The following is a 27,560-nucleotide window of genomic DNA, read 5'->3' as shown; positions in this document are numbered from 1 at the left end:
CAGCCCTTCAAGATCTTATGCACCCCAAACCCCAGTCACATACATTAAATCTACACTTTATTTTTTTGTTGTAAAATGTGCTTTTTCCTCAATGAACTTTAATATCAGTCCAGGATCTCCACCTCCCCTTACACACACACACACACACACACACACACGCACGCACGCACGCACGTGCCACCCTCCAACCATGTGAAAAATCCCCGGCGATTAGTCTATAACAAATATTGACACGAGGAGGGACAAAACCATGTTGAAATGTATTAGAATCAGAACCTGTACAAAAAAAAAATTAAAATATAACCTGAAACTGTTCAAGTTCAGAAGTCTAGTTAAGTCCTTTTCTCTTGCCAGGAGAATGCCATCATCAGAGGGCTCTGGGTCATCAGCCAAGGAGGGGTGAAAAGACAGAAGCAGCAACAGGTCCTTCAGCAGACAGAGGGGCATCGGTGCCACCATCCCTACCCAGGTGAAGCCAGGAGGAGTTAAAGATCTCGGGAGAGCAAGCATTAGCCGGCAGTTCCAGTGGGCAGCTGGGGCCCACACACTGAAAACAAGGCTGAGTAGTCAGAGGCAGCAGGAGGAGCGGCCAGAAGAGAACGCCACGCTGGAAGGAACCATTTCTGCCACCCAGCAGACCCACAGCACCCTCTGTCTGTGCTCAGATACCAGAGGTTAGTCAACCCAGCGCTCCCAACTAATTGGAGATCGGAGCTGGGCTTAAGAGGCTGAAAACCCGTGGGTTTAGTAAACATAGCCCAGCATCACGTCCCTCCACGGCCTGAACTGGAGCTGCCAACAAGGGATGAGGCAGGAGAGGGAAAGCAGCGCATCTTGACGCCTGGCTAGAGATCGCTGCACCATCATGAGGACTGTGGTACGAGGGGCTGGAGAAGAGCGCCCCCTCCTCACAAGGGGAGGGGCCTCCTTCACAATCATCCCTGGGGGCTGGTTAAAGCTGCCTCGGGCTTATAACCAGCCTGACAAAATGACATGGAGCAAAAGAAAAACTGGGAGGGACACAAGCCCTTACACAGAGACAAGAACCTCCTGGAGGGAAGCTGGGCAGTGTCTGACCCTGTTGGGATGGCATCGGTGGAGCCCCTGAGTCTGAAGGGAACAACTGGGGAAGGAGGGAGTGGGTGAGGGGGAGTTAACAGTTTTTCTGGAACAGTACCAACAGGGTGGGGAGGCGCTGGTGAGGGGACGGGCAGGTCTGGAACTCACTGTAGGTAGAGAGGGGAGGAAATGGGCCCTTGGTGTCCCCTCCCCACCTGACCCAGGCCTGGTGAGTGCCAGCTGCCCCAGCCGGCCCTAGTGGCGGCTGGAGACCAGACCTTTCACTTTGGACATCTTCTTGGTGGGCTGCCTCTGCTCAGCGTGAGGCGGACACTCCCGTTCAGCCAGCTGCTGCTCCATCTCCTGAGCCGAGGAGGATGCGGTGGCTTTGAGTGTTTTCTTGATGTTGGTAACCTGGTGGGGAGACAGAGAATTGGAGTGCTCAGCCTGTATGTGCTCACCAAAACTTGTTCTCACTATGTCTTCACTTCAGACAGGAAGCTAAAATCCTCTACAAGAAAACCTGAAATTCTCTTCAGAAATCCAGATGAGGAGAAACAAGCCTGGGCTACTCACAGCAGATCTGTGGAAATGAATCAAGCAAAAAAGTGGGACTAATGCTCTCCTGGTTGAAACAAATGGAAGGGGACCATTTAGCAAAGAGGCACAATACCAACAGTGAAACAAAGTCATGATTAAAACGTCCTCAGAAAAAGAAAGAGAGACCCAAGAATTCTGCACTCCGCTGTTATTCATGTATAAAACCACAAATAGTTTCATAAAAACTTTGGGAATACAGCTCCATGAACCCTTCTTGAATAAACCAGTAAAGGATGAACTTCAGCCAACTAAGCGAGAAATGAAGAAAATGTAATAAAAGTACTAGCAAAATGCTATGACACTACTGTGTGCAGTACACGTTTCTTTCACTTAACGAAGTACAGACTGGAAATACTTAAGCAGCTCTTGAACATTTTTCCACGTCAGAACAGATATCCTCTGTGACATGTGAATCCTATTCTACTGGGAGGGTTCTCCGGTTTTTTGAATTGGTTCCTAGTTTGGGTTTCAGTGCTACTCTGAAAAGTCCTCTATGTTTACGTTTGCATACTTCTGTGAACATCTATGGAAGATACTCCTAGAAGTGAGCTTTCCAGATCAAAGGGGATTTACATTTTACATTTGAATCAGTACTGCTATATTGCCTGCTGAAAGGTGACTGCTCCAAACCTTTGCTCCTCAGTTCGTTGAGAGGAAGAAACAGCAGGAAGAAGATGGTGGTGGTAGGGAAGAACTGTGCAGTCAAATAAGTAATAGCTTTTTTAGTATTTTTTTTTTTTTTTTTTTTTTGGAGACAGAGTCTTACACCGTTGTTCAGGATGGAGTATGGTGGCGCAATCACAGCTCACTGTAGCCTCAACTGCCCTGCTTAAGTGATCCTCCCACCTCAGCCTCCTGAGCAGCTTGGACCACAGGTGCTTGCCACCATGCCTGGCTAATTTTTTAAAAATTATTTGTAGAGACAAGGTTTCACCATGTTGTCCAGGCTGTTCTCGAACTCCCAGGGTCAACTGACCCTCCTACCTCAGCCTCCCAAAGTGCTGGGATTACAGGCATGAGCCACCACACCCAGCCAGTTTTCCACACAGTGAAAAGGAGCTGTCAGGGTCAAAAGTTCTGAACAGTCCAGAATATCTCATGAGCTTGAGAGTAAGAGACAGCCCAAATGCAAAGACAAAACAATGCTATGAGAGTGAGACAAAAATTGGGTTCCCGGAGGAGAGCCATCATCTGCAGAATCCACCTTAACTAGATCATAAATTATTTTCTGTTGTCACTATTTTGAGACGGGGGGAAGAGCCATGCCCCAAACTTCTGTAACCTCAATCAACACTGTAGCCTTTCTGAAGAGAGAGTGACAGAGGACTGTGGGCTGGAACAGTCATTACAGAGGGCAGGCTGGGCATGGTGGCTCACACCTATACTCCTAGCACTTTGGGAGGCTGAGCAAAGAGGATTGCTCAAGAGCAGGTGTTCAAGACCAGCCTGGGCAACAATAGTGGGACCCTAAAAAAATATATATATATATACACACACACACACACATATACACACACACATATATAATTAGCCAGGTATGGTGGCATGCACCTGTAGTCCCAGCTACTCAAGTGGCTGAGGCGGGAGGATCGCTTAAGCCCAGGAGGTAGAGGCCACAGTGAGCCATGTCTGCACCACTGCACTCCAGCCTAGGTGACATTCAAGTGAGACCTTATCTCAACAACAACAAAAAGAAATTAAAGACAAAAACAATTAGCCTGGTGTGGTGGCACACGCTTATAGTCCTAACTATTCAGCAGGCTGAGGCAGGAGGCTCACTTACATCCAGGAGTTTGAGGCTGCAGTGAGCTATGATTACACCACTGTACTCCAGCCTGGGTGACACAGCAAGACCCAGTGCCTAGAAATAAATATATATATAAAATAAACAGAGAGGGGAGTCATCTCTGGGTTTATCCAGTGTCCTGCCAGACAAGAAAACACCATCTAGGAACCCAGAATCTGAGGCATCTCGCCCTCCCAGTGGCTCACTGCTGCTTTGGTGTATCTTATTCAGTGAGTCACCTGGCAAGGTGGTGAGTGAATGATCTGGAGCAAGTCAATGGCTTATCTCTTTCTCTGATAAAAGAGATATTATTTGTTTTACTTTAAGGCATTTTTTTAAATAGAAATGGGATCTTGCTATGTTGCCCAGGCCGGCCTCAAACTTCTGGGCTCAACCAATTTGCCTGCCTCAGCCTCCTAAGTAGCTGGGACTACAGACACATAATATACTGTCATCCCAGCTAAGGCATATTTTGATGACATTGAAGGAAAAATTAAGAAATCTGATTTATCAGGGAACACTGCTTTATAAAATAACATTCTAAGGCTTCTTCAATTTGATATATTTTCAAAATATCCAGAAGATTATACGAGGTTAAAAAGGGCGTGACTTTATTTATTTGCATGTCAGTTACCTGTGCCTTCCAAAGAAGATCCTGCAATTTAACATTACTGAGGGAATGTGTTTTAAGGTTTCCCCAAAAGCTGACAAAATTTTAATCAAGTAAGACATTAGAAAACTAACAAGTTTTTGTTTCAAGGACTGTATTTCCAAAACGGTATCTTTCCAAGCAAATAATTACCTTTCCCATTTGGCAAAATAGCTTTATTAGAAATTAAAAAACAAAACCAAAAAAAATTCCTAATTTCATCTTGGCTGCTAAACACTATTTAGCCTTATTTCCTCAAGTTATTTGTATAATAATTTTTACTAAACAATCAGCTTATACTACAAATAGTTTTCTACATTATTTAACATGTCTTAGATTTACTGACAGTCTCATAACCCCTGCATGAGTAAGGAAAAGACATTAATCCCCAAATAATGGTTATATTTTCAATCTGCTTCACCTGTGTTTTTGTAGCATAAAGTCATTACTGGTCTATCAGAAAGTAACACCGGCATTTATTTCTCTCTTTAGAGTGGCCCAAGGTGATCTGGGCTAGGTTTGGACTCAGAGTATCTATGGCTGGGCTGAGTGATGAGTCCCTGACTTGCCAGCCAAGGAGCAAACTCTGCCTGTGGCACATTCACCAAAGGCAATGCTCTGCTGCCAGCCTCTCAGCAACTGACTAGTTCAACCGACCCCCAAAGGCTTTGCTGTTTTACTCTTTTTCTTTTCAAAGCTCAACACTTCCAATGCTTCTCCTTCACAAAGCCACGAACTCACCATTCTCACTCTGGTCCCGAGGGAGCCTGCGCATCACCCTTCTGCAGTCACAGAAGAGTAAGCCTTCTTCATTTCTGTACTGCCACTCCTTACCATAAGGCAGCCTCCCTCTCTCATGGTGACTCAATTCTGTTTAAAAGCCTTTGAGATTCAAGATCCTGTCAAAAGCTTTTGAGCAAATAAGTAGACAGAAGCATGGACGCTTTCCCCTGTCATTCAGATGCCTATTTACTTCCTCAAGCAATTTTCTCCTGTACAAACTGCTCTCTCATTCAGCTTTTTTGGGTGTCAGTAACCCTGATATGCAATAAAAAGAAATAAGACTTGGCTCAGGGAAAAACTCGGTTTTTTCTCCAATTCTGAAATACCAAGATCAGGTACCTTCCTTCCCACTCCTCAACACATGCCCCGCACTCAAGCCATCTCAGCCACACTCGTCCCCCACACCACACTTGGAAGCAATCATTCCCCCTATGCCCTTCTGTTTTTCATGCACCCTGTTGGGGGGGGGGTTCTGCTCCTCCCCAGGTCGCCCCTCTGATCCTGCCTGGAGAGTTGTTGAACACCAGGTCCATACAACCTGCCCTGACTGCTGCAGCCCACACTGATCTGCCACCCTTCAACCTGTACTTGCCTGGCAGTGCCTCTCACTCTTCGATGGCCTCCCACACCACTGCATCTCCTTCGTGTTTCAGATGCATACACCTCATTCCTCCAATAAGACTGGTGACAAATCTAAGTCCTCTACAGTTGTTACCACTTTGAGGCAAAATGTAAACATCCTGCAGAGGAAAGGAGGGCTTCTTGGGCAAGTCTCTAAGCCTAGGAAATGAGCCCTTTATCCTCCACAAAGGCCCGGCCTGGGCCGGGGCAGGGCCATAGCCCTCACACTGGGATCCATTACAGAGACACTTTGCTCAAGTCAGCTTTACCGCTGCATTTATAACACACAACTCACAAATGAGACTTCTGAAGCACTGACAGACTCTCCTAGCGAAAGGGGATCTTAAAAGTCAACTAGCTTCGGGCTGGGCGCGGTGGCTCACGCCTGTAATCCCAGCACTTTGGGAGATGGGCGGATCACGAGGTCAGGAGATCGAGACCATCCTGGCTAACACGGTGAAACCCCGTCTCTACTAAAAATACAAAAAATTAGCCGGGTGCAGTGGCGGGCACCTGTAGTCCCAGCTACACAGGAGGCTGAGGCAGGAGAATGGTGTGAACCTGGGAGGCGGAGCTTGCAGTGAGCCGAGATTGCGCCACTGCACTCCAGCCTGGGCAACAGAGCGAGACTCTGTATCAAACACAAAAAAAAAACAAAAAAAAAAGTCAACTAGTTTCTTCCAGTAGCTGGGCAGTTGTAAGCGCAGACAGCTCCTTCTAGGACTCCAAATTGGCCACTCTGGTAGGTCAACCAATTAAACGCATGTTGGCCTTGTGGACTTTCTTAAGAATTCCAATTCCTCTTCCACAGAGCCACCCTTCAACTGACAACAAATATCATCCCCACAGACTTGTCTTCTTTTACCTAAATTTGGTAGAGTCCTTAATGACTTTCTTCCTCCAGTGGCCTGGCTTACAGGCTCCTCAAAACATGAACCTCAGAAATTTTCAAGTAGGATTGCACTGCTAGCAAAAATGCAGCCTAGTTCCATCAGAGACCTTAAATATTTAGGCAAAAGGAGAAAGAGCTTCCTGGAACAGGAAACCTTCCTTCAGTTGAGGCGCAAAGAAAGGCAGATGAGAGGAAATGCAGTGCACAGTTGGAAAAGTGCTACAAAGAAAAAGAGAACTGGGTGATGGAGAGAGCACCCCTCTCCAAGAGGCACCAGGAAGCATACTTTTGGTGCACTGTATAAACCTCAAGATTGTCACTAACTCCTAGGGGATTTTCTACATAATGGAAAACAGAGCTTACTTTGTCCAGTTACACTTTACAACCTCCATGACTGGAATATAGCCTACTTTGTAAATGTAGCAATAGTTATAAATTAACATTCCATATAACATCAGACATAGGCACATCCAAATATAAAGAAAAATGAGGCCGGGTGCAGTGGTTCAGGCCTGTAATCCCAGCCCTTTGGGAAGCCAAGGCAGGCAGATCACTTGAAGTCAGGAAGTTAAGAACAACCTGGCCAACATGGCGAAACCCTGTCTCTACTAAAAATACAAAAATTAGCTGGGCGTGGTGGCAGGTGCCTGTAATCCCAGCTACTCAGGAGGCTGAGGTACGAGAATTGCCTGAACCCAGGAGATGGAGGTTGCAGTAGTGAGCCAAGATCACGCCACTGCACTCCACCCTAGGCAACAGAGTGAAACTCCATCTCAAAAAAAAAAAAAAAAAGAAAAGTGGGTTTGGCATGGTGGCTCACGCCTGTAATCCCAACAAAGAGGGAGCCAGAGGTCGGAGGATAGTTTGAGGTGAGGCATTCAAGACCAGCCTGAACAACACAGCAAAACCCAGTTCTCCATAAAAAAAAAAAGAAAAGAAAAGAAAAGAAAAGAAAAATATCAGCCAGGTGTGGTAGCATACACTGGTAGTCCTAGCAACTTGGGAGGCTGAGGTGGAAAGGCTGCTTGAGCCCAGGAGGTTGAGGGTGCAGCGAGCTGTGTGTGCACCACTGCACTCCAAGCACTCCAGCCTGGGTGATAGACTGAGACCGTCTCTCAAAAAGAAAATACTTTCCAAAATCAAATTTAAATGTGGAAGTGCTTTGTAATGCTCTAAGTATTACCTCCCCACCACAGTGCTTTCTCAGAAATAATGAAACAGCTCATAATGGTCCCCCAGGTATGCTGGAACTAGAACTAACATGGGTTTCCACAAAAGCCTAAACGGAGAGAATATTCTTCCACAGTCTGCGATAGGGCTGACTTCAGTAAGGAGGGCTCTTAAAACTACAACTCACCAGAAGAAAGCTGTTGTTATAAGATTCAGGAGGGGGACTTCACGTTTTTCCCTCTGAAAACAAGCAATCTAATTTAAGGACAAATAAAGAAAAGATCACCAATCAGTTGACAAAATCGGCTTTTAAAAGTTAGGCCAAGGGTAACAGAAGCATAAATACAAACAGAATACGACAGAATCACCCTGGTGCTTCGTAGACTTCTTTTCCTTTCAAGTCTCAAGTAGGTGGCAAGCAGCCTCCACCACTTAGCAGCAAGATCATGCATTTGCTAAATGGGAAAAATGACAAGGCCCTAAAAGCTTTGGCCATGCTCAGGGAACAGACCATACTGGTCTGGTTCAGATTTTCTAAAAGATATTACGTCAATAGACTGTTTTAATTGGTGGTGGAGGTGGCCTTGGCCTTGGCCTTTTCCTCAGATTTCTTTTTCTCAAACTTAAATCCTTACCGCCACCTGCTGGCAGCACCAGGCTCTGCTAGTGCACACACCCATCCTCTGTTTAAATAACCAAAATTTAAAGAGTCTACACTGTTGTGTAACTACACGGTGTGCCTCAAACTTTAGTCAGTATCTCAAACTTTAGCCAAGTGTCTACAATAGCTCTGTGCACACCTACCTTTCTTTTGTTGGATGCTATTTATCATGAAAATAAACTTGAACAGTTCACATTCTAAAACTAGTATCATTCACCTTTGTTGATGACCTTGATACCAAAGATTCGGTAGTGTGGTTAGCCTCCCAACCTCACTTTGTACAGAGTTTGATTTATAGGGAAGAATAAACAGAAAGGAGAGAGTGGTCAGCCCTTCCTACTTTGTTCAGACCTCAATCCCAAGAGAAAAGGCCACCATCATCAAGAGAGTGGTTGCACAGCTTATTAGAAAAACAGTAGGCTGATTTTCCTAATTGTCTTTGCTTTGGGCTGTTAAATGTAGTTCATACTTCCTTGCCCAGGCTGGTCTTGAACTCCTGGACTCAAGCAATCCTTCCTCTTCAGTCTCTCAAAGTGTTGGGATTACAGGTGTGAGTTACTACACCCAGCCTCATACTTCCTTGGCTAGTAGGATTAAACATGGTCTATGAATTGAATATCCACAGAGTATACGTATATAGGGTGGTGTGTGTGTGTATTCAAAAAAATTAGCTCAAGTTCATGAAAAGCAGAGTTCAGCAGTCCACTGACACACTTTCATGGTGTGCCAGAAATAGTCAGTTGAACATCTGAGTACCTACTATGGGTTAGGCATGGGACCAGAAGCTCGCCTTACAAATAGGATACAGGTTTTATTTTCAAGAAGTGCATATAACAGTACAGGGAATCACTCCAAATTTCACAAATCCCCCTTTGAAAGGCACATCTACTCATCTCTTATGCTTCTTAGCTGCAATTCTGGGTCCCACTCTGCCACACTCTTAGACACCTGATTTTCAAAATTCATTAAGCATCATTAATACTTCAAACCCCATCCACCCTAGAAAAGAACTTCCAATGCTACGGAAAATCAGTGCTTCTGATCTTCAGGGCTCCAAATAAATTCTGAAGTGAGGTCACTTCATGTGTCAGGTTACACGTACACAAATGCCCATAACGCAAAGACTGGGGCCTACATCTGTCCAAGAAGCTAAAAGTTTCCTCAACAGCCAGGTGTCATAAAACTACACTTACATCCCTTTTAACTTCACTTGCAGCTCATCTGCCAAATTTTATCCCTTTCTTCTTTCCATATGAAATATGTCACACATTTTACACATTTATAATATATATGTACAGTTCATACAAAAAGAATAAAATGAAACTAGGTGCCCACCACGCAACTTAAGCAGCAGAACATTCCCAGGGCCTTGAAGCCCCACATGCCCCTGCCCAGCTGTACCCCTCCCTCCACTCCACCTGGTAACTTATCACCATCCTTCTATCCATTTTTAAGATCCATTCCCAAACTCATTTTCTTTTGCTCTACAGCTGCAAAGTACATGTGTACTGAAACTACAACATTCTCTGTTCTCAAAGCCTGATGGATCACCCTATGCTGACCAGGAATCGGAAAAAACAGAGAACACCAAGAGTAGGAGCCGTGTCACACTCATCCCTGTACCCTAGCACCTAACCCAGGCCCATTTGTTGGTGACTGCTCATTTCATCTACACCAAGATTCGCAAAACAAAAACATAAACACTGCAAAAGAATAAACGGGTATGCCCTGGAGAGAGAAACAAACGTTCCTTTCCTTCCTTACCTCTGCTTCTACCTGCTGCTGAGTTCGGTTATGGTTCTCTTTGTACTGGTTGGCTCTCAGAACTTGCTGCTCGATGCCCAGCAGAACTGCTTCACAGCCATCACACCTACAACGGAGAAAACCAGCCCTGAGCTGCAGAATGGCCTGGGAAGTCTCTTTCAGGCTCCGAAATCTTCCTCCCCAATAGCTCTCCCCAGTATCTTACAGGGACCTCCTTTAATACTCCCTCTGCCACATCTCTTGCCCATTCACACGTGCCCAAAGACAAGCACTTCTAAATACATAATGCAGGACATTAGGAGACGAATATGGTAGTCTGGGGCTGGTTTCTTAGAATACAGCTTTAATTCTCAAGTGTGTATCTCATGGAAGATGGTTGTGTAGCACATACGATTAAAGAAGGTAGGACAGGCCGGGTGTAGTGGCTCCCACCTGTAATCCCAGCACTTTGGGAGGCCAGCGGAGGCGGGGGAGTGGATCACCAGGTCAGGAGTTCAAGACCAGCCTGGCCAACACAGTGAAACCCCATCTCTACTAAAAATACAAAAATCAGCCGGGTGTGGTGGCAGGCGCCTGTAATCCCAGCTACTTGGGAGGCTGAGGCGGCAAAATCGCTTGAATCCGGGAGGCAGAGGTTGCAGTGAGCCAAGACCACACCACTACCACACTCCGGCCTGGGTGACAGAGTGAAACGCCATCTCAAAAAAAAAAAAAAAAAAAAGGTAGAATAGATTTTATAGATGGCACTGAGTAGTCCTTTTCTCAACAGAAAAAAAAAGATTTTCTAAAAGCATCCTGTTTTGAAGATTCCTCCTTTTCTCAGAAGTTTAAGTTGCTTCCTAATTGCCATAACCTTCCTATTTCATCTTCTCCACTATTAATTTTTTTCAAACCGAAAAAGTTGAAAGACTACAATGAATATCCCCATTCCCTCCACTTAAGATCCAACAGTGTGAGCATTTTGCCATATATGTGGTACCCCTCAGCCTATCAATTTTGTTTCAATCTACCTCCAGTGCCTAAACATGAGTTGTAAGAGTCTCTACTAGTAAACATCCTGTGGTAACCAGTTAGTCTGGCACCTCCATGTCAAACATTTTGGGGGCTTAAAAACAGGAAACCAGACTATGGACATAAAAAGCTGTGTCAGCCATGTCAAAAACAAAATAAGACAGTCAACTTTCGCAGGTTCAGAAACTAGATTTCGTGTGCCAGACCATTTTCGTGTTGGGGTATTTCTAAGTTTATTTCTTATTTATCCTAAGTTTTGTAACCTATTGAAAACTTCCGCTTGTGTCAGATGTTGTATAGAGGTGTTTGGGGCTACACTTGAGACAGAAATTGGGGTGAGGAGCAACACATGTCCTGGGGTGTAAGAGTAGCTGAAGTGAGGGAAACTCAGGGGGCATCAGGCCCCAACGAGTCAAAGTGGCACTGCTCCTCTCTGGATATGCTTCCTTGGGGATGAGCAGAGATTCTCTCTCTCTCCCAAACCTGTGCATGAAGCTCGCTGGCTCTGCTTCACAGCTCCCAACATGCCATGTGCATGCCTGGGAACAGACTCTCCTCACCTCCAGGTATACTCTAACCCTGGTCCTCCTTCAACACTGAGCTAAAACTTCTCCAATCAGTCCATCTGACTTTATAAGCCCCAAATAATTTAAATCATTCCACAGTAAATCCTCATAGAACGTGTGACAGCTCTCGCAAATATCAAATTCCATTAAAACAGAGAAAACGCAAATGTCCCAATGCTTTTTATATACCAGAATATAGTTATCAAATATTCTTTGTATGAGTTGTATTCCAAGTTAAAATGACCTACTCCTTGTCTTCCATGTCCCTCATGGTGTTTCACAAACATTAGCCCAATATGTTACTGATTTTGAACATAAGTTCTTTTATCCAAAGAATCTTATAAACATGTTAACTTCAACAGGGATAGAAAAAATAATAATAAAAACAAAGAATTTTACAAACACTAGCCTTCCTGAGTTTGGTCAAACCTGAGTGTGAGTTTGGAAAGGGCAGGACTAGCCTCACATAGCTAGGACACACAGACTCCACCTGCTAACCCTGGGCATTTTATAGCCCACTTTTAAATAGCTCCCAGTTGCATTTAAGGCAAGAACTATTTCGCAACCAAGGCACCAGGAGGCCTGAAATGATTCCTGTTGTCGCACAGCTGTGATCACAAATGTAGCCCCACTCTCTGGCTCACTAAGTCCCAGCTCCCAGGTAGCCACAGGCCCACCCCAAACCCTCAGCTGACACCAGGAAATCACATTTTTGCAAGGAGAGGCACAAAAGACATGCTAGATATCTCCCTCCTCCTTTCAGCCTCACCATTCATGCAGGGTCTTGACAATATTATTGATATCCTTCTTTCGGATGTCACGGCCAATGCAGAAATCCACTTCCAGCAGCTGGTTTCGCTGGTCCAGCTTGCCCTGGATGATGTCAGTGTAGACAGCCTCAATGATGAGGTCTTCTAGTTCCCGAAGATTCCGCATTTCCAGGTCTTTCAGCAACACGGAGTAGGGGATACACTGTAGATAAGGCCATGTGATCATTATAAAAACCATCTAGCAAGCATTCGCGAAAATGCAGGTATTATTCACATAGCCAACAGCTGCCTCTAGGCTCGGGAAATGCAGACTAGTGGTAATTATTAATAGCTAGGGCAACAAGAGGTGGATAAATGAACCATGAGACCTAGAAGACCCAACGACATCTAAGAAAGCAACCTCCTGGTTCTCTGCCTCCTTGGCTTCACCCAGCCTTCAGATTTCACATGCTGCAGCATACTTGCAGAGATCCTAAAAACTTGTACCAGTGGAGAGAAAGGGAACTACTGAGTATATGCCACTCTGCCACCTTCTGGAATCTTTCAGACTTTGTCAGATCACCATAAATCTCCAGCAGACCCCAGTCACTGGAAAGAACTGGCTACTTGCCCAGCAGAGTGCAAAAACAAAAAAAAAACTTGCAGGCCAGCACATCTACCTATAGGCGGCCAACAGGTACTGCCAGCTCAGACATCATCCTGAAGTTTGTATCTGTTTTCTCAGACACTTACAACCAATATGAATTCCCCAACAATAGTTCTTTATTGGGCTGTACCAACATTCTGCATGACTCCAAGACTCCAGTTTTCTGCAAATCCTTTGCCACATCACTAGTTTGAACATTAACACAATGATCAAATCTGTAGAAACAAACACGAGGAAGATACATACAGAGAAGAGAGCAAATATACCTAGAAGGGTTTTCTATGGCTATAGGCATAGATATCCATGGGCGGTGGGTGGACTTACAATGACAGGTTACAGAAATGAGGAAAAGGGTCACTGTTACTTCTTTACTACACTTGAGAAGTCCACAATCAGGACAAGAAAAAAGGTCAGGTCCTCATTTCCCAACAAAATATCCCTCCCACCTGAAATGCTAGGCTGAGAATCAGAAATGTGTCATTAGATCAGATAAAATGATTTCAGCAACTGAAATTGCAATCCAAGAACAAGACAGACCAAGTGCAGTGGCTCACACCTGTAATCCCAACACTTTGGGAGGCTGAGATGGGAGGATGACTTGAAGTCAGGAGTCTGAGGCCAGCCTAGGCAACATGGTGAGACCCGTGTCTCAATTTAAAATTTTTTTTTAAGTTAAAAAGGCCGGGTAGGTGGCTCATGCCTATAATCCCCACACTTTGGGAGGCCAAGGCAGGCAGATCACCTGAGGTCAGGAGTCTGAGACCAGCCTGGCCAATATGGCAAAACCCCGTCTCTACTAAAAATACAAAAATTAGCTGGGCATGGTGGCAGGTGCCTGTAATCCCAGCTACTCGGGAGGCTGAGGCAGAAGAATCGCCTGAACCCAGGAGGCAGAGGTTGCAGTGAGCCAAGATCACGCCACTGCACTCCAGCCTGGGTAATAAGAGCAAAACTCTGTCTTCCCCAAAAAAAAAAAAAAAAAAAAAAAGAAAGAAAGAAAGAAAGAAAAATATTTATCTCTGAAGCTCAATCATGGAGGGGAAATGCTAAAACTAAGTTTTTTAAAAGGCATAGTCTCACAGAAACTTAGACACTTAGGCTGGGATTAGGCAGAGAGCCAAAATCAACTATAAATTAACTAAATCTGGACCTTCATTATTAATGGCTATGAGCAGCTGGCTGCAAAGCTTCTTCTAAATCAACTGTGGGAGAGGACTCAGAGGTATAGGGGAGTGGTTGGTATCTTATACAAGGTTAGGGTCTAAAGTTAGCATATGAGGCAAAATTCCAATTAGTGCAATAACCCTTGAAAATCCCAGAGAAAAGCAGTATATTAAAAATCTAACTGGGCATGGTGGCTCATGCTTGTAATCTCAGCACTTTGGGAGGCTGAAGTGGGTGGATCACCTGCAGTCAGGAGTTCAAGACCAGCCTGGCCAACGTGATGAAACCCTAACTCTACTAAAAAATATAAAAATTAGCTGGGCATGGTGGCAGGTGCCTGTAATTCCAGCTACTCGGGAGGCTGAGGCAGGAGAACTGCTTGAACTTGGGAGGTGTAGGCTGCAGTAAGCCCAGGTTGTGCCACTGCCCTCCAGCACGGGTAACAGAGCAACACACTGTCTCAAAAAAAAAAAAAAAAATTTAGCTGGGCAGGGTGGCCCATGCCTGTAATCCCAGCTACTTGGGGCTGAGTAGGGGAATTGTTCAAACCTGGGAGGCAGAGGTTGCAGTGAGCTGAGATCACGCCACTGCATTCCAGCCTGGGTGACAGAGTGAGACTCCATCTCAAAAAAAAAAAAAAAAAAAAAATCTAGTTAGTCCAATATAGCAAGTTCTTCCTCCAGGATGGGCAGTTCACTGTGCACTGAGCAAGAGATAAAGTTATTAACTTGCCTTGAGATGCCTTGCTATTTGAAAAATGTATATCTTTACCAAAAGTCTCCCCTTAATATGGCAAAATGCTCATGCCACATGCAGCACCACAGCATGCCAGGACTGAGACCTGCTGAGTCAATCACTGCTGGGCATACTTTTCCTGTATGGAATGGAGAGTACTTGTCTACACTATTTTATCTTTCCCTCTGTTGAGCAAATTTTACGCATTTATGATGTGACTCTCCTATGTGCAGCTGGGACTTCCCTCATTGATGCCAATGAGACAGCTGACTTGGGATAAGGAGGAAGACAAGCGAGGGCTCAGGACCGTACCTTCATTCTTGATGCCAAGCTCACGATGGTAAGATGCTTCAGCTTGTTCTGCTGAGCTGTGCTCAGTTCTGGCAGGCTCTCCTTGTTGGCTGCTCAGTCCCACCCACCACAAAAATCAAGACACAAAATAAAATTAGGATTTCTTTTATGGAATAAGCTCAACAACTCCCCAAACCAAATCTACTACTGAATCACTATCATGACTTTGCACTTATTCATTTGGCAAATATTTCTGTCTTCTTTGGAAGACTATGTACTTTCAAAGAAGAAAAGACTCAGTTTCTACAAACACAGAGTTTAGTCTCCTAAAATGCAAACAAGCAAAATGATGTGGCAATTATCTTAATGGAGTACTATTTGTGCCCCTTGTGACATTCAGCCAAGTTAAACATATCTTCATCGAGCATCTGTTGTGTGCATACTCTGTCCTGAGAAGCAGCAAGGATGAATAAGATGGGCTTTGCCAGTGCTGCTGCATGGCACAGCTCCAGGGCCACCAACCACCTAGAGGTGTGCGACTTCATGGCCCTGGACTTGTCCTCGGTCTTACAACCAGATGTTTCAATAGCTACAAATGCAAAGCAGAACTACCAGAAGAAAGGTACAAGCTACCAGAAGAAAGGAGAGGGAGGAGGTAGGGGTAAAAGAAAGAGATGAAAGGGGAGGGGGAGAGAGAAAGAGAACAGTATCATTTGGGAGATAGAACTCATGGACAAGATGGAGTTTGAGTTGAGCCTCGAGGAAGAGACAAAATTTCAATAGTAACCATAAATGATAATAACACCAAGGGCAGCAGCTGCAGCAGCTAACACAAATAGCAAGCTTTACATCTTATGGATCACATAGATCCACACATACATACACACATCCAGTTCATCTTAACAACCACCCCACAAAATTCCAAGTGTCCTCAATTCCTTAACCATATTCTGGATTCCAACAAACTAAATCCAAACTGATTTTTTTTTCCTTAAGCATGGAGCTGAAATTTACCTGGTGAGAATTTTGGACCTGAACGGAGACAGGCTTTTTATCCCACTTGTTTCCACATTCCTCTGAAAATGTTACATAAAAAGGCATGTGCATATTACCTTTTTAAAGTCCCAAAAATTCTAAATTCTGAAACATGTAGCTTCGAGGAATGTAGGTAAGGAATAACGGACTTGTATTGTTACTCCCATTTTACAGACGAGGAAATTGAGCTGCATAAGGTTACTTAATTTGTCAACGAACACACAACTAGTAGAAGTGGAGCCAGACTGGCTACACGCAGTCTGGTAACAGAGTCTGCAATGCTGCCTCTTTAGTAAGCGAGGACAGAAAAACAGAATACACTCCCTGGAACAAAGGGAAGGTCAGAAAAAAATGTGGTGTACCAGGAAGTGGCAAACTGTCCAGTCTGAGAGCCGCACAAAGTAGAAGTGACCAGGGAGAAAGAAGAAGTCAGGGATATCGTAGAGAAGACCCTGAGTATCAGGCTACTGTCATACCATTAAAAAAGGGTAGGAAAGCCAGAAAAAAATGGTTTGGGTAGAAGGTAAGTTAGTGTTTGGACACACAAATACCTCATCCTAATATTTAAGATTCTAATTTAAAATGACTCAAATGCCCTACAACAGAAAATGGGCTAAGTAGATTATGAAATATTAGGTTGTGAAATATTAAAAATATTACAAAGACTTAAAATACGGATAAATGTCTATAAGTGGGAAACAAGCAAGACATAAAACTATATACATAGTTATACCTATGTAATACAAAACACAAACTTAAGGGGCACAAAAAAGTCCAGCATCCAAATGTCTGATGGAAATACAACTATGAGTGACATTTATTTATTTGTTTGTTTGACAGAGTCTTGCTCTGTTGCCCAGGCTGGAGTACAGCGGTGCGATCTCAGCTTACCACAATCTCTGTCTCTCAGGTTCAAGTAATTCTGCCGCCTCAGCCTCCAGAGTGGCTGGGATTACAGGTGCCCACCACCACACCCAGCTAATTTTTGTATTTTTAGTAGAGACAGGGTTTCACCATGTTGGCCAGGCTGGTGTCAAACTCCTCACCTCAAGTGATCTGCCTGCCTCGGCCTCCCAAAGCGCTGGGACTACAGGCCTGAGCCACTGCGGCCAGCCTATGAGTGACTTTTTAAAAATCTATTTTCCAAATTTTCTTCAATATGCTGGTATTATTTTGATAATATTTAAAATGTTGAAATATTCTACAGGTGGGTATTCTGACACTTCATGGCACTCCAAGAGCCCTACAAACACCAGTCCTCAAGAATCTCGTCTGGAAAATAAACAAGGGCTACATTTGTGGATGAGCACACACAGTCCCCATTTTACCCACTAGAATATAAAAAATGAGAAGGAAAATTCCCTTTGTGAGGTCACCTACCAGGCACAGCAAAATGGGAGCCAGCCAGGTCAAGAAGTCTCCCCACTACCCCATGCTTTATATCTCAAACCTTGATGGTCTTCCAAACTGAGCAACATAATTAAGACAAGTCTTTTGAAGGATCTTCACCAACTCACCTATGTAATCTGGGTATGTCCCATAGGCAAACAGGTTCAACAACTGCAAATAAGCAGCATTAGCTCCTTCCGCAAGCTGAGGAGGGAAAAAAAAGTTCACCACAGACCGAACTGTCTACCAATCACTGTAGTGTTCAAACAGAGGACGGATGAGCATGTGTCAAAGATGCCATGGCTGTTTATTCTGTACTATTTGATTACTTGGCCCCTGGGGTCTCTCTTCCAACTCTGATTCTTTGGGAAAAAATAAACAAGATTATTAAAGCCCCAAATTTAATATCTCTCCCTCAGGAATGTTTTACTTTCTACACAGCATGCCCAAGGAACTGCTTTTCTCTCTCACACACATACAAAGCATTAAGCACTGGAAGGAGTTCAAATCTTCTCAAGATTCTGTTTGCATTAAAACAAAGACGGCAGCAGCCATATCTACATACTAGCTTGGTAGGTATGGCATGAGGCACCACCAACCCAAAGTGAACAAAGCTCAGGGTTGCTTCCAAGTTTCAGGACTACATGTGGACTATGAACCCTGGGAGAGACCAGCACATCACAGGGCATGACAGAAAGCCAGGCTGGGACAGAAAACCAGTGTATCAGTCTGCTCCAAATCAAAATGTTCATTAAAATTACTTACTCTTCACTGATGCTGATGGCAAAAAGCCATGTGTAGAAGAAAAACGAAAGAGCCACTGTTCTGCCTGTAACTTCTCTGCTGTCAATTACGTTAACTGGCGAGTTTTTTGTTTTTTTTTTTAAATCACAAATGTGCTCCTGTTACCCTTCCAACTTACCAAGCCCAGTAAACTCTAAACAGGAATAGCGGTACTACTCAATTTTAGCCTTTAAAAAAATAAAGCTTCCAAGAAATGCATCTACAATTTCAGATCACTGAAAGGCAACCAGCTTATTCTCAGCTCACGTAAGGAAAAACGCAAGGTATGGAGAGATAAAGGCGGTCTGCCAAGCACCCTATGGAGAACTCCAGCATCCTAATACCTCAGGCTACTTTCTCAGGTTACCACAAACCTCCTGAAGTCTCTGAATCAGAAGGGGAAGAAACCTGGTAAAGACCATCCAATCTAGCCCCCACTTTTCAGACACATAATTAACAAAACTAGCCGGAAAAGAGTATTTTCTCCAGAGCAGATACTCCAACACTTCTCCCCCTGGCCTAAATCAACAAAGCCTTTCTGGCTTTACTTTCCAACCATCTCCTCTTAGCCAATCTTCCACAGTTACAAAACAACTACTTGGCATATTCATGTAGGCTTTTCATGAACCTGAAGGAACATATTACCCTTTGGTCATCTCTTGTGTTGAAAAACGAACCCAGTTCTCTCAAATTTTCTTCATAAAACTCATTTTCCACTTCTGGCAAATTAAATTTTTATTGAAAACCTACTGTGTGTCAGGCTATGTATTCAGCTCTAAAGAAACAATGTTGAGCACTACAGACCTCCTCACAGAGATTACAGTTTGGCAAGCAAGCCTGACATTAAATAAAAATTTACAATGAAAAAGTAAAAGTGGCTCTTCTCATCTCTGACCATCACAGGTAGAGGAGTCATAAGTGGGCACCTGAAATGGCTGCGCTGTGGGGAACTGCTGTAGTTTCCCCATCAAGAGGAACAGGCGGACACACAGCTCCGAATCCAACAACCTGAAGGCCGGCAACTTCTTTTGTTAAAACTGACTGTGGATGTGGAGCCAACAGCAAAGGTGTTGTGGTGGTCATGAAGGTGATAAACTGCCTAACAAAAGCAAACCACCTCCTATATGCAAATCGCCACCACCAAGAACTGCAGGGCCACTCTCAACAGCATCCGGCACATGCTCCACAAGAGGTACCACCACCCAGATCGGAGCGTGGCAGCCTTCCACAGAGCCAGCACCAGCCTGCAAAGCCAGAAGCCTGTGAGGATGAAGAGGAAGGGGACCTGCCCCACTGATCCACCAAAAGCTCCTGAGTATGATCCTCCACCCCACAAAGCAATAAAGATGCTCAGACTTTTCTCAAGTAAGTGAATATAAACAAATAAAAATGTTCAAAGTGGGAAGTAGAGGTGGAGAAGTATAGATTGCTTTACATCTCTTTGTTCCTTCTGTACAATGGATCTTCTCATTTTTGAGGCACAATGACCAAAACTGGATACCCAAGGTTTTAATAACAAGCAAGCAAACACGTAAAATGAACTATGTCCTAGCTTTTCATGTCATATCTAATACATTTAGCATAGCACTGTCCTTTTCCACAACAAAAATACACTCCTATTCATGTCCATTTTATGTTCAATAGCAGTAAATTTCTGCTGTGTGTCCCTGACCAATCCTCCTTATCAATAATGCACTGGAGGTTTCTGGTCCCTAAGAATGCCTGAATCTACCCCTATTAAACATCAGCCCACGCTTATAGCACTTTTCTAATTTATCAGGATCAACTTGACTTTTTTACTATCTTTTAGATTATTATTAGCAACAATCTAATTTTACCCAAGTTGAGATAAAAATACTGGATAAAAGGAGCCAAGGATATCCTCTCAATCTCTCCCTCTGCCCCACCAATTCCCATCCCTCTCTCAATAGGGTACCTCACGGGTTCACAATACTTCAGCATTGATATTCTTTGGAAACCTGGAGAATTACAGAGAGTCTCAGAACAAAAACAGAGAAATTGTTTGAAAACCGTTCTTACCTCCTGCACGTTGGCCAGCTCCAGAAGTTCTCCAAAGACATACACTCCAGGAGCCTCTAAGACCTGGCTTATGAGAGCAGTGAGGGCTGAGCCACTGGTACCTTTGGCTAGTAAAATAAACTGCTCCAGGAGGTTACTTGAGGGTTTCTGTTCCCCTGCCATTCTCTGGCCTTGAAATCTGTCCAAAAGAAAACTGTGTCATTCTTCGTTCTCCTTTGCAAAGTCTATGCCTATTTAGTGCTGAATCAAACACCAGAATACTTTAATTTTATAGTGTTGATAAAGAAAAACCAGGCCAGGTGCAATGGCTCATGCCTGTAATTCCAGCACTTTGGGCGGCTGAGGCAGGTGGATCACCTGAGGTGAGGAGTTCGAGGCCAACATGGCGAAACCCCATCTCTACTAAAAATACAAAAATTAGCCAGGCTGGTGGCAGATGCCTGTAGTCCCAGTTACCCGGAAGGCTGCGGCACAAGAATTGCTTGAACCCAGGAGGTGGAGGTTGCAGTGAGCCAAGATCGCGCCACTGCACTCCAGACTGGGCAATAGAGCGAGACTGTCTTTTAAAAAAAAAAAAAAAAACAATTCCTGAGTCCAGATGCAATTACCACCTTGGGAGATGGGTGGAGTTCAACCTGGAGTTAAATGGATCTTTTACTAAATTCTGGTGTTTGAAACACACTCTGTAAAAGTTATTTCACTTCCACCTGCCCCTCCTCCAGAGGCAACACCTTCTAAGTCCTTAAACCTGACCAGGAGCTAAAGAAAAACACAGGAGTTTCTCAGCAGCTGTTTTATATCCACCTCGTTTACACATTCTGGTTAAGAAATAAAGGATACTGCCTATACCCAGAGGCACCAGATGTAAGCAAAAGCAATCAGTTACAGCTCCAACTGCGTCATCAGAATCCCATCTACAGCCAGACAGACAAGGAAAACAAAAAACCAAACAAGAAAGATGTCTCATGTAATCAAGTCAGGTAAGCACAGGTAGAGAGAGACATCATTTTGAAAGAAAAACAGCGACATACTCAAACTAAGAACATGCATGTTGTGTAAGACCATGGGGAAAAATCCCTGTATTCAGCCTCCTCCTGATACGACATTTTAACCAAACGTGACTTCAGAATGTGTAAAAAAAAAAAACTCAAGAAAACAATAAAAAGATTTGGGAAAACAGTGAAAATACTGTATGAGCGCTCCGAAGACATTAAGTACAGGAGGGTCCCTCAACTGTGTAATCTAATTATAAGCTGAGTGTACAGGAGTTCCAGGTAAGATTTCTCCTCTAAGAATGATACATATTACAGCAGCGTGACAAAATGAACGAAAGACGGTATAGTAGAGTGGAGCAAAGAACAATTCGAAGAACAGTTTGGTGAAAGAGAAACTAAGTTTTGTGTTGGCAGGCACACATAATAGTTACCCTTTCACAGTATTACAGAAACAAGTATGTCGCCTCACTCAGGGTTACCTAAGAAGGTCCGGTCAGACACAGAAAAAAAAAGTGACGTGCTGGGGAACAACGGGTTTTGAGGAGGGAAGGGAAAGGGAAAAGAGAAGAGGAGAGGATATGAGGCAGAAGGGAAGGAATAGGGAAGAAAGGAGGGGGTGATGGTCAAGAGAGGAGGAGCGAAAAGATCCTTCCAAGAGGACCCGTGTGAAGAGATAGGGATCTCTGCCAAGAGACTGAAAGTTAGGAGGTGGGGGTGGAGAGCGGGTAGGGAAATGGAGAGAAACTTGTCCCTTCAAAAGATCTCGGCTTAAGGAGCAAAGCCTGTGGGCGCAGAGAATGTAAAGAGATGGAGACAGTCGCTTTCTTCTGGAGTGGGAGGGCCAGAGGCTAGGCACAGAGCGGAGAGATAAATTCCCGTCAGGGGAGGGCGCTATTTGGATGGAACGGAGTGGGGCAAACGGGCAGCCTTTGGAAATGGGAAAGCGAAGACAGCCACAGCACTGATGCTGAGGGTCACAAGCTGCAGCAGACCTCACCGCGGGCGGTATGCTCTAAGCAGGGCCGCAGGCGTGGAGTGAGGAGCCGCGGGGCGCGCTCCCCAAGGCGGGGGCGGGGCGGGCACGGCCACGGGCTTCCTTGGCGGCGGGCACTAAGCCGGATCGTCGGGCCGAGCCTGGAGCGCCGGCCCCGCTCGGCCCACCCTCTCGCTAGCTCCTACCTGTCCGAGCCACCTCTCGGTTCTCTTAGTCGCTGGCTTGGCCTGCCGGCGCCTGCCCGCAGGTTGTCAAGCGTCCATGATCACCCCGGCGTCCGGCGCTTTTCTGCCTCCGCCGACCCGTCGCCCGTGCAGCTCCCCCGGAAGCCTCCCACCGCTGCACTCGCGTTCCGCCCACACAAGGTTCCACCCGCCGCGTTTACTCCCTTAGACCTCCGGTGGGGAAGTGAGGGTGAGGGGGCGGAGAAGAGGCTGCAGCCCGGGAACCAGGCGGGGACGGGGTGGCTAGGCGCCCGAGGAGACGAATGCGGCCTAGTCGGTACTGCAGCCCAACCGTCGCCATCGCCCTCCCGGGCCCCAAATCCTCCCCTTAGGCTGCATTTTGTCTCTCAGGAGCTCCCCATGGTTACTGCGCTACCCCTGGGCACGGAGATACATTAAGTCTACTCACTACCACTTATTGAGTGTTTTTCCATGTGCCAGGTGCAGTACATGCATTATCTCGTTGAATTCTCATAACTATGGCTTGTATTATTGTTCCCATTTTTCAGGTGAATTAACTACGTCCTAAAGTCAGAAAGTGACAAAGCTTGCTTTGGAACCCAGGCTATTTGAGGCCGAAGACTATGTTCTTTACCTCTATTCAGAAAATGTTTTAAAATAAGCAAGAGATGGGTTAAGCCAACAAGGTTCTGTGACCAAAATGTCATTGATAGCGTTGCATCTGGTGCTTACCAACTCCCCGGGGAAGATGGCTAAGAAATGCCACATCATTGAACACTTAAACTGATTCCTGTATACACCACAGTCTTTCAGGTCTTGAAAATGAGAGAGAAAAACAGCCCTATTTGCCTGTCGTGCATTAGAATGCAGAAATTAGGACAAAAGCAAAGGAGCCTAGCACCAACTAATTCATTCATTTATTCAAAAACATTTCTTTAGCACCTATTATGTCCTGGAAAGTTATATGAAGATAAAACAAAGTTCTTCCCCTCAAAAGCTCCAATGTGTTAAATGCTATGAGGAAGATATGACAACACTTTGGAAGCACAGAAGACGAGGTTGGGGAAGAAAAAACAGGCAAAAAAGGGAGTAGTGCCCATTGTCACAGAGGTTTGCACTGTGCAGCATATACTGATGTCAAAAAGAAACCCAGAGTGGTTTGACCCCAGGGTTTTCAAGAGTGAGAAATGAGGGGTACAGAGCTGGAGTCAGATCATCAAGGGTCTTGGAATCCCCATGCCAGGTACTGGGGAACTACTTACGCTATTTAAGCTAAGAAGAGGTATGAATAATTAATTGCCTTTTTAGAGTGATTGTGCTAGGTGCTTTAGGAATGGATTGGATGTGGAGAGAATTGGAGGCAGGGAAAACCTCCAGTGAGGGGACCGATTTATTCTAGATAAGACATTGTGAGATCTCGAACAAACGTAGTGGCAATTGCTGGGCGCGGTGGCTCACGCCTGTAATCCCAGCACTTTGGGAGGCCAAAGCGGGCTGATCACCTGAGGTCAGGAGTTCGAGACCAGTCTGGCCAACATGGCGAAACTCCGTCTCTACTAAAAATACAAAAATTAGCCGGGCATGGTGATGCAATACTAATCTCAGCTACTCTGGAGGCTGAGGCATGAGAATTGCTTGAACCCAGGAGGCAGAAGTTGCAGTGAGCCGAAATTGTGCCACTGCACTCCAGCCTGGGTGACAGATTGAGACTCCATCTCAAAAAGACAAACAAAAACAAAGGGAGTACCAATTGGGGTTGAAAAAGAAGGGACACTGTTGGAGACATTTAGACTGTAGAATTTATAAGACTTGGTGACCAGCTGAATATAAGGAGAGGGAGGGAGCATAACACCCAGGATTCTGTCCTGGGAGACCAGAGCTGTCTGGAACTAGTGTTAAGTGAACAGGGCTATGGACAAGGAAGGACAAATATGGGATTGAGAGGCAGACAACAGAGTTTAGTTTGACTTCATAGAAATTCCAGCAATGCCTCTACTTCCTCCAGAATAATGTCCAGACTCCATGGCTGCAATTTGGACTTAGTATTTTGGGTTTTTTCCCTTAAGAGACGGAGTCTTACTCTGTCACCCAGGCTGGAGTGCAGTGGCACTATCATAGCTCACCTCAGCCTTGAACTTCTGGGCTCAAGGGATCCTACCACCTCCAACTCCCAAGTAGCTAGGACTACAGGTGCGGGCCACCACACCTGGCAAATTTATTCTTTTTTTTTTTTAGAGATGGGGTCTCTCTATGTTGCTGAAGCTGCTCTTCCCTGATCTCAAGTGATCCTCCCACCTTGGCTCCCAGAATGCTGGGATTACAGGTGTGAGCCACCACACCCAGCCCATGGCTGCAGTGAAAGCCCTTCAAAGTGTGCCTCCCTCCTAAGTCCTCTGGCTTTGTCGCACCCCACCCCCTTCACAGTGCAAACTCCCATGCCCGGCACAACTTATACCATCCCTCTCAGACACCAGGCCTATGCTCGAGCTTGCTCTTTTTTGGAATGCTCTTTTATTAGCCTGTAAAAAACCTACCAACTCTAAAAGCAAGGATTTCTGAAATCCAATGCAAAAAACACTAACCATAATAGAAAACATGGAACTCTTGCACTATGTTAAAATTAAGAATTTCTGCTTGGCAGATGCAGTGGAGTACACCTATAGTCTTACTATAGCTACTTGGGAGGCAGAGACAGGAGGATCACTTGATCCCGGGAGTTGAGGTTGTAGTGGGCAGTGCTGGTGCCTGTGAATAGCCATTGCATTCCAGCCTGGGCAACGTAGCAGAGACCCCATCCCTCAAAAATATAATTTGTTTCAAAAGTCACCAGTAAGAGAGTGAAAAGACAAGCCATGCCTTGGAAAAGATATCTGCAAAGCATGTATCAAGGAACTCTATATCCAGACTGTAAAGAACTACAAATCAATAAGAAGACAGCCCAATTTTTTAAAGTTGGGAAAAGAATAGGCACTTCAGGAAAGACAACGTTCAACTAGCCAACAAGCATATTGAAAGGTGTTCAACATAAGGAAAAATGTAAATAAATACCTTAATGAGATACCACATTCAGCCAGAATGGCTACAATTAAGAAGAATGACAACAAAAATCCTGTGTTGACAAGGATAAGAGGCACCTAGAACTCTTTCATATTGCTGGCAAAGGCGTAAATTGGTACAATCATTTTGAAAAATTGGCAGTGTCTACTATCACTGATCATGTGCATAATCTCCCTACACACCGGCAATTCCTCTCCTAGAAATGGGTGCAAGTGTCTACAAAAAGAAACATGTAAGAATGCTCACTACAGCTTTGCTAGTAGTAGTCAAAAAAATAGCAACGCAAATGCCCACCAACAGTGCAAAGGTAAATTGTGGTATATACATACAACAGAATACTATTCAGCAGTTAAAAAGCTACACACAACATGGATGAATTTCACAAAAATATTGATAAAGTAAAAAAGCCAGACACATACTGTACATACTGTATTATTACGTTTAACTGGAATTCAAGAACAGACAAAACTGCCCTATGGTGTTACAGTCAGAAGAGTGATTATCTCAATATGTAAGGAGGTAATACTGATTGGGAAGGAGCACTAGGCGTGCTAGAAATGTTCCATATCTTGATTTGGGTAGTGGGGACAAGGGTGTATACCTATGAAAAAATTGTTCCCATACTGTATGTCACATCTCATTAAAAAAAAAAAACTTTTTTAACATGGAAAAAAACTTCAAGTCCAAATGCCACCTTCTCCATTAAAGTTTTGCCAGCTGCAATTAACCTTTTCATCAGGGCCTCCTTAGCATTCTGATGTCGTTTCTTTATGCCATTTTATCACACTCCATCTTGAATCTCAGTGGAGTCTCCTTATTTCCCTAAATAGATGTTTATCTTCCTGGTGGCAGTGACCATGTCCTTCACCTTTTACCCACTCAGTGCCTGACAAATAACAGGCTGAAAAGATATTTATTGAATTACATGGAAGAAAAAATTGGGTGAGTTCCCAGATGGGTGAAAGAGGGGACAGGCAGAGGAAGGAAGGCCAAGAGAAGGACAGAGGAGGTTTCCAAGGAAACCGTGGCTCACACTGCAATTTTACCTACTTCCTGAAATCACATTAAATGTCACCTTGAGTGGCAAAAAACAAAACACCAAGTCCTACCTAGGCTGAAAATAAATATCACACTCCCTCACTTGAAAGAAATCCACCAAATAAATGCTACCTAATTCTGGGTGTTTCAACACTGGATAGGAAAACTGTTCAAGGAGAATAATTCACATTGCCATGCTGCTAAAAATATCACCTCCTTAGTGTGGTGCAAAGAGTCCAGACTGCAAGTCAGCCGACTTAGGGCTGAATTCTAACTCTGCCCGAACTTGCTGTGATCTGTGGCCAATCCCTTCGCCTCTCTGGGCCTCAATTTCCTCATACGTAACAACGGGGTAGATTAGCAAAGTCCCTTTATGTTTTGATATTCTGAGTATACAATCCATAGCTCTCCCGGTCCAAAGCAGGAATACAGCAAAAACCCCTGAAAAACACGTAAAAGGCGCCTCAGACCAACAAACACGATTTGAAGAAGTCATTTTGTTATCTTTCACGGTTTTATCAGTGTTTTTGTTTGTTGTTAGCAGCCTTACCATGATTTGCAGAAGATGTCTGAGTTCCATGTAAACAGAAGTTAACTCTCTGCGGGCTGTCATCTTCTTTTGACGGTGAGAAGGGTCTTCCCGCTGGGTTTCAAGTCTCGGGATTCCGAAACCACCAACTCAGCGGGCGGGTTTGTGAATTTGCGCACACTGCGCGGCACACTGGAGTCTAAGTTACAGAGGAACCGAGTGCAGAGGATGCTGGGATTTGTAGTCTCCGGATCTCTTTGTGGTGCGCTGGGATCTGTAGTCCCCCGAGTGCGCCGCTGGAATGCTGGGAAATGTAATCTCTGTCGCGTAGCACAGTGCAACCAGCT

The 27,560-nt window shown here is 44.7% G+C and overlaps 1 protein-coding gene across 6 annotated transcripts; it reads right to left on the bottom strand.

Annotated features, from left to right (window-relative positions):
• Positions 1-241: 241 nt before the first annotated feature.
• On the bottom strand, positions 242-27,560 carry COPS7B (COP9 signalosome subunit 7B). Of its 6 annotated transcripts, none has more exons than XM_007966622.3 (8): positions 27,235-27,560; positions 20,416-20,593; positions 17,721-17,796; positions 15,190-15,278; positions 12,332-12,534; positions 9,986-10,091; positions 7,748-7,815; positions 242-1,473 (listed from the first exon to the last, which is right to left on the bottom strand). In XM_007966622.3, exons 2-8 carry the CDS (start codon positions 20,575-20,577, stop codon positions 1,341-1,343), a joined length of 837 nt encoding a protein of 278 aa, XP_007964813.1. In that variant the 5' UTR covers positions 20,578-20,593; positions 27,235-27,560; the 3' UTR covers positions 242-1,340. The 6 variants fall into 6 exon arrangements, with proteins under 6 accessions (XP_007964813.1, XP_007964814.1, XP_007964816.1 ...); XM_007966623.3 differs by lacking the exon at positions 27,235-27,560 and adding an exon at positions 22,590-22,714; XM_007966625.3 differs by lacking the exon at positions 7,748-7,815 and having other exon boundaries at positions 27,235-27,533.

Source organism: Chlorocebus sabaeus, chromosome 10 (assembly GCF_047675955.1).
Source record: "Chlorocebus sabaeus isolate Y175 chromosome 10, mChlSab1.0.hap1, whole genome shotgun sequence".
Lineage (NCBI taxonomy): Eukaryota > Metazoa > Chordata > Mammalia > Primates > Cercopithecidae > Chlorocebus > Chlorocebus sabaeus.
Note: the sequence above shows the minus strand (reverse complement) of the source record. Positions and strands in the feature narration are given on the sequence as shown.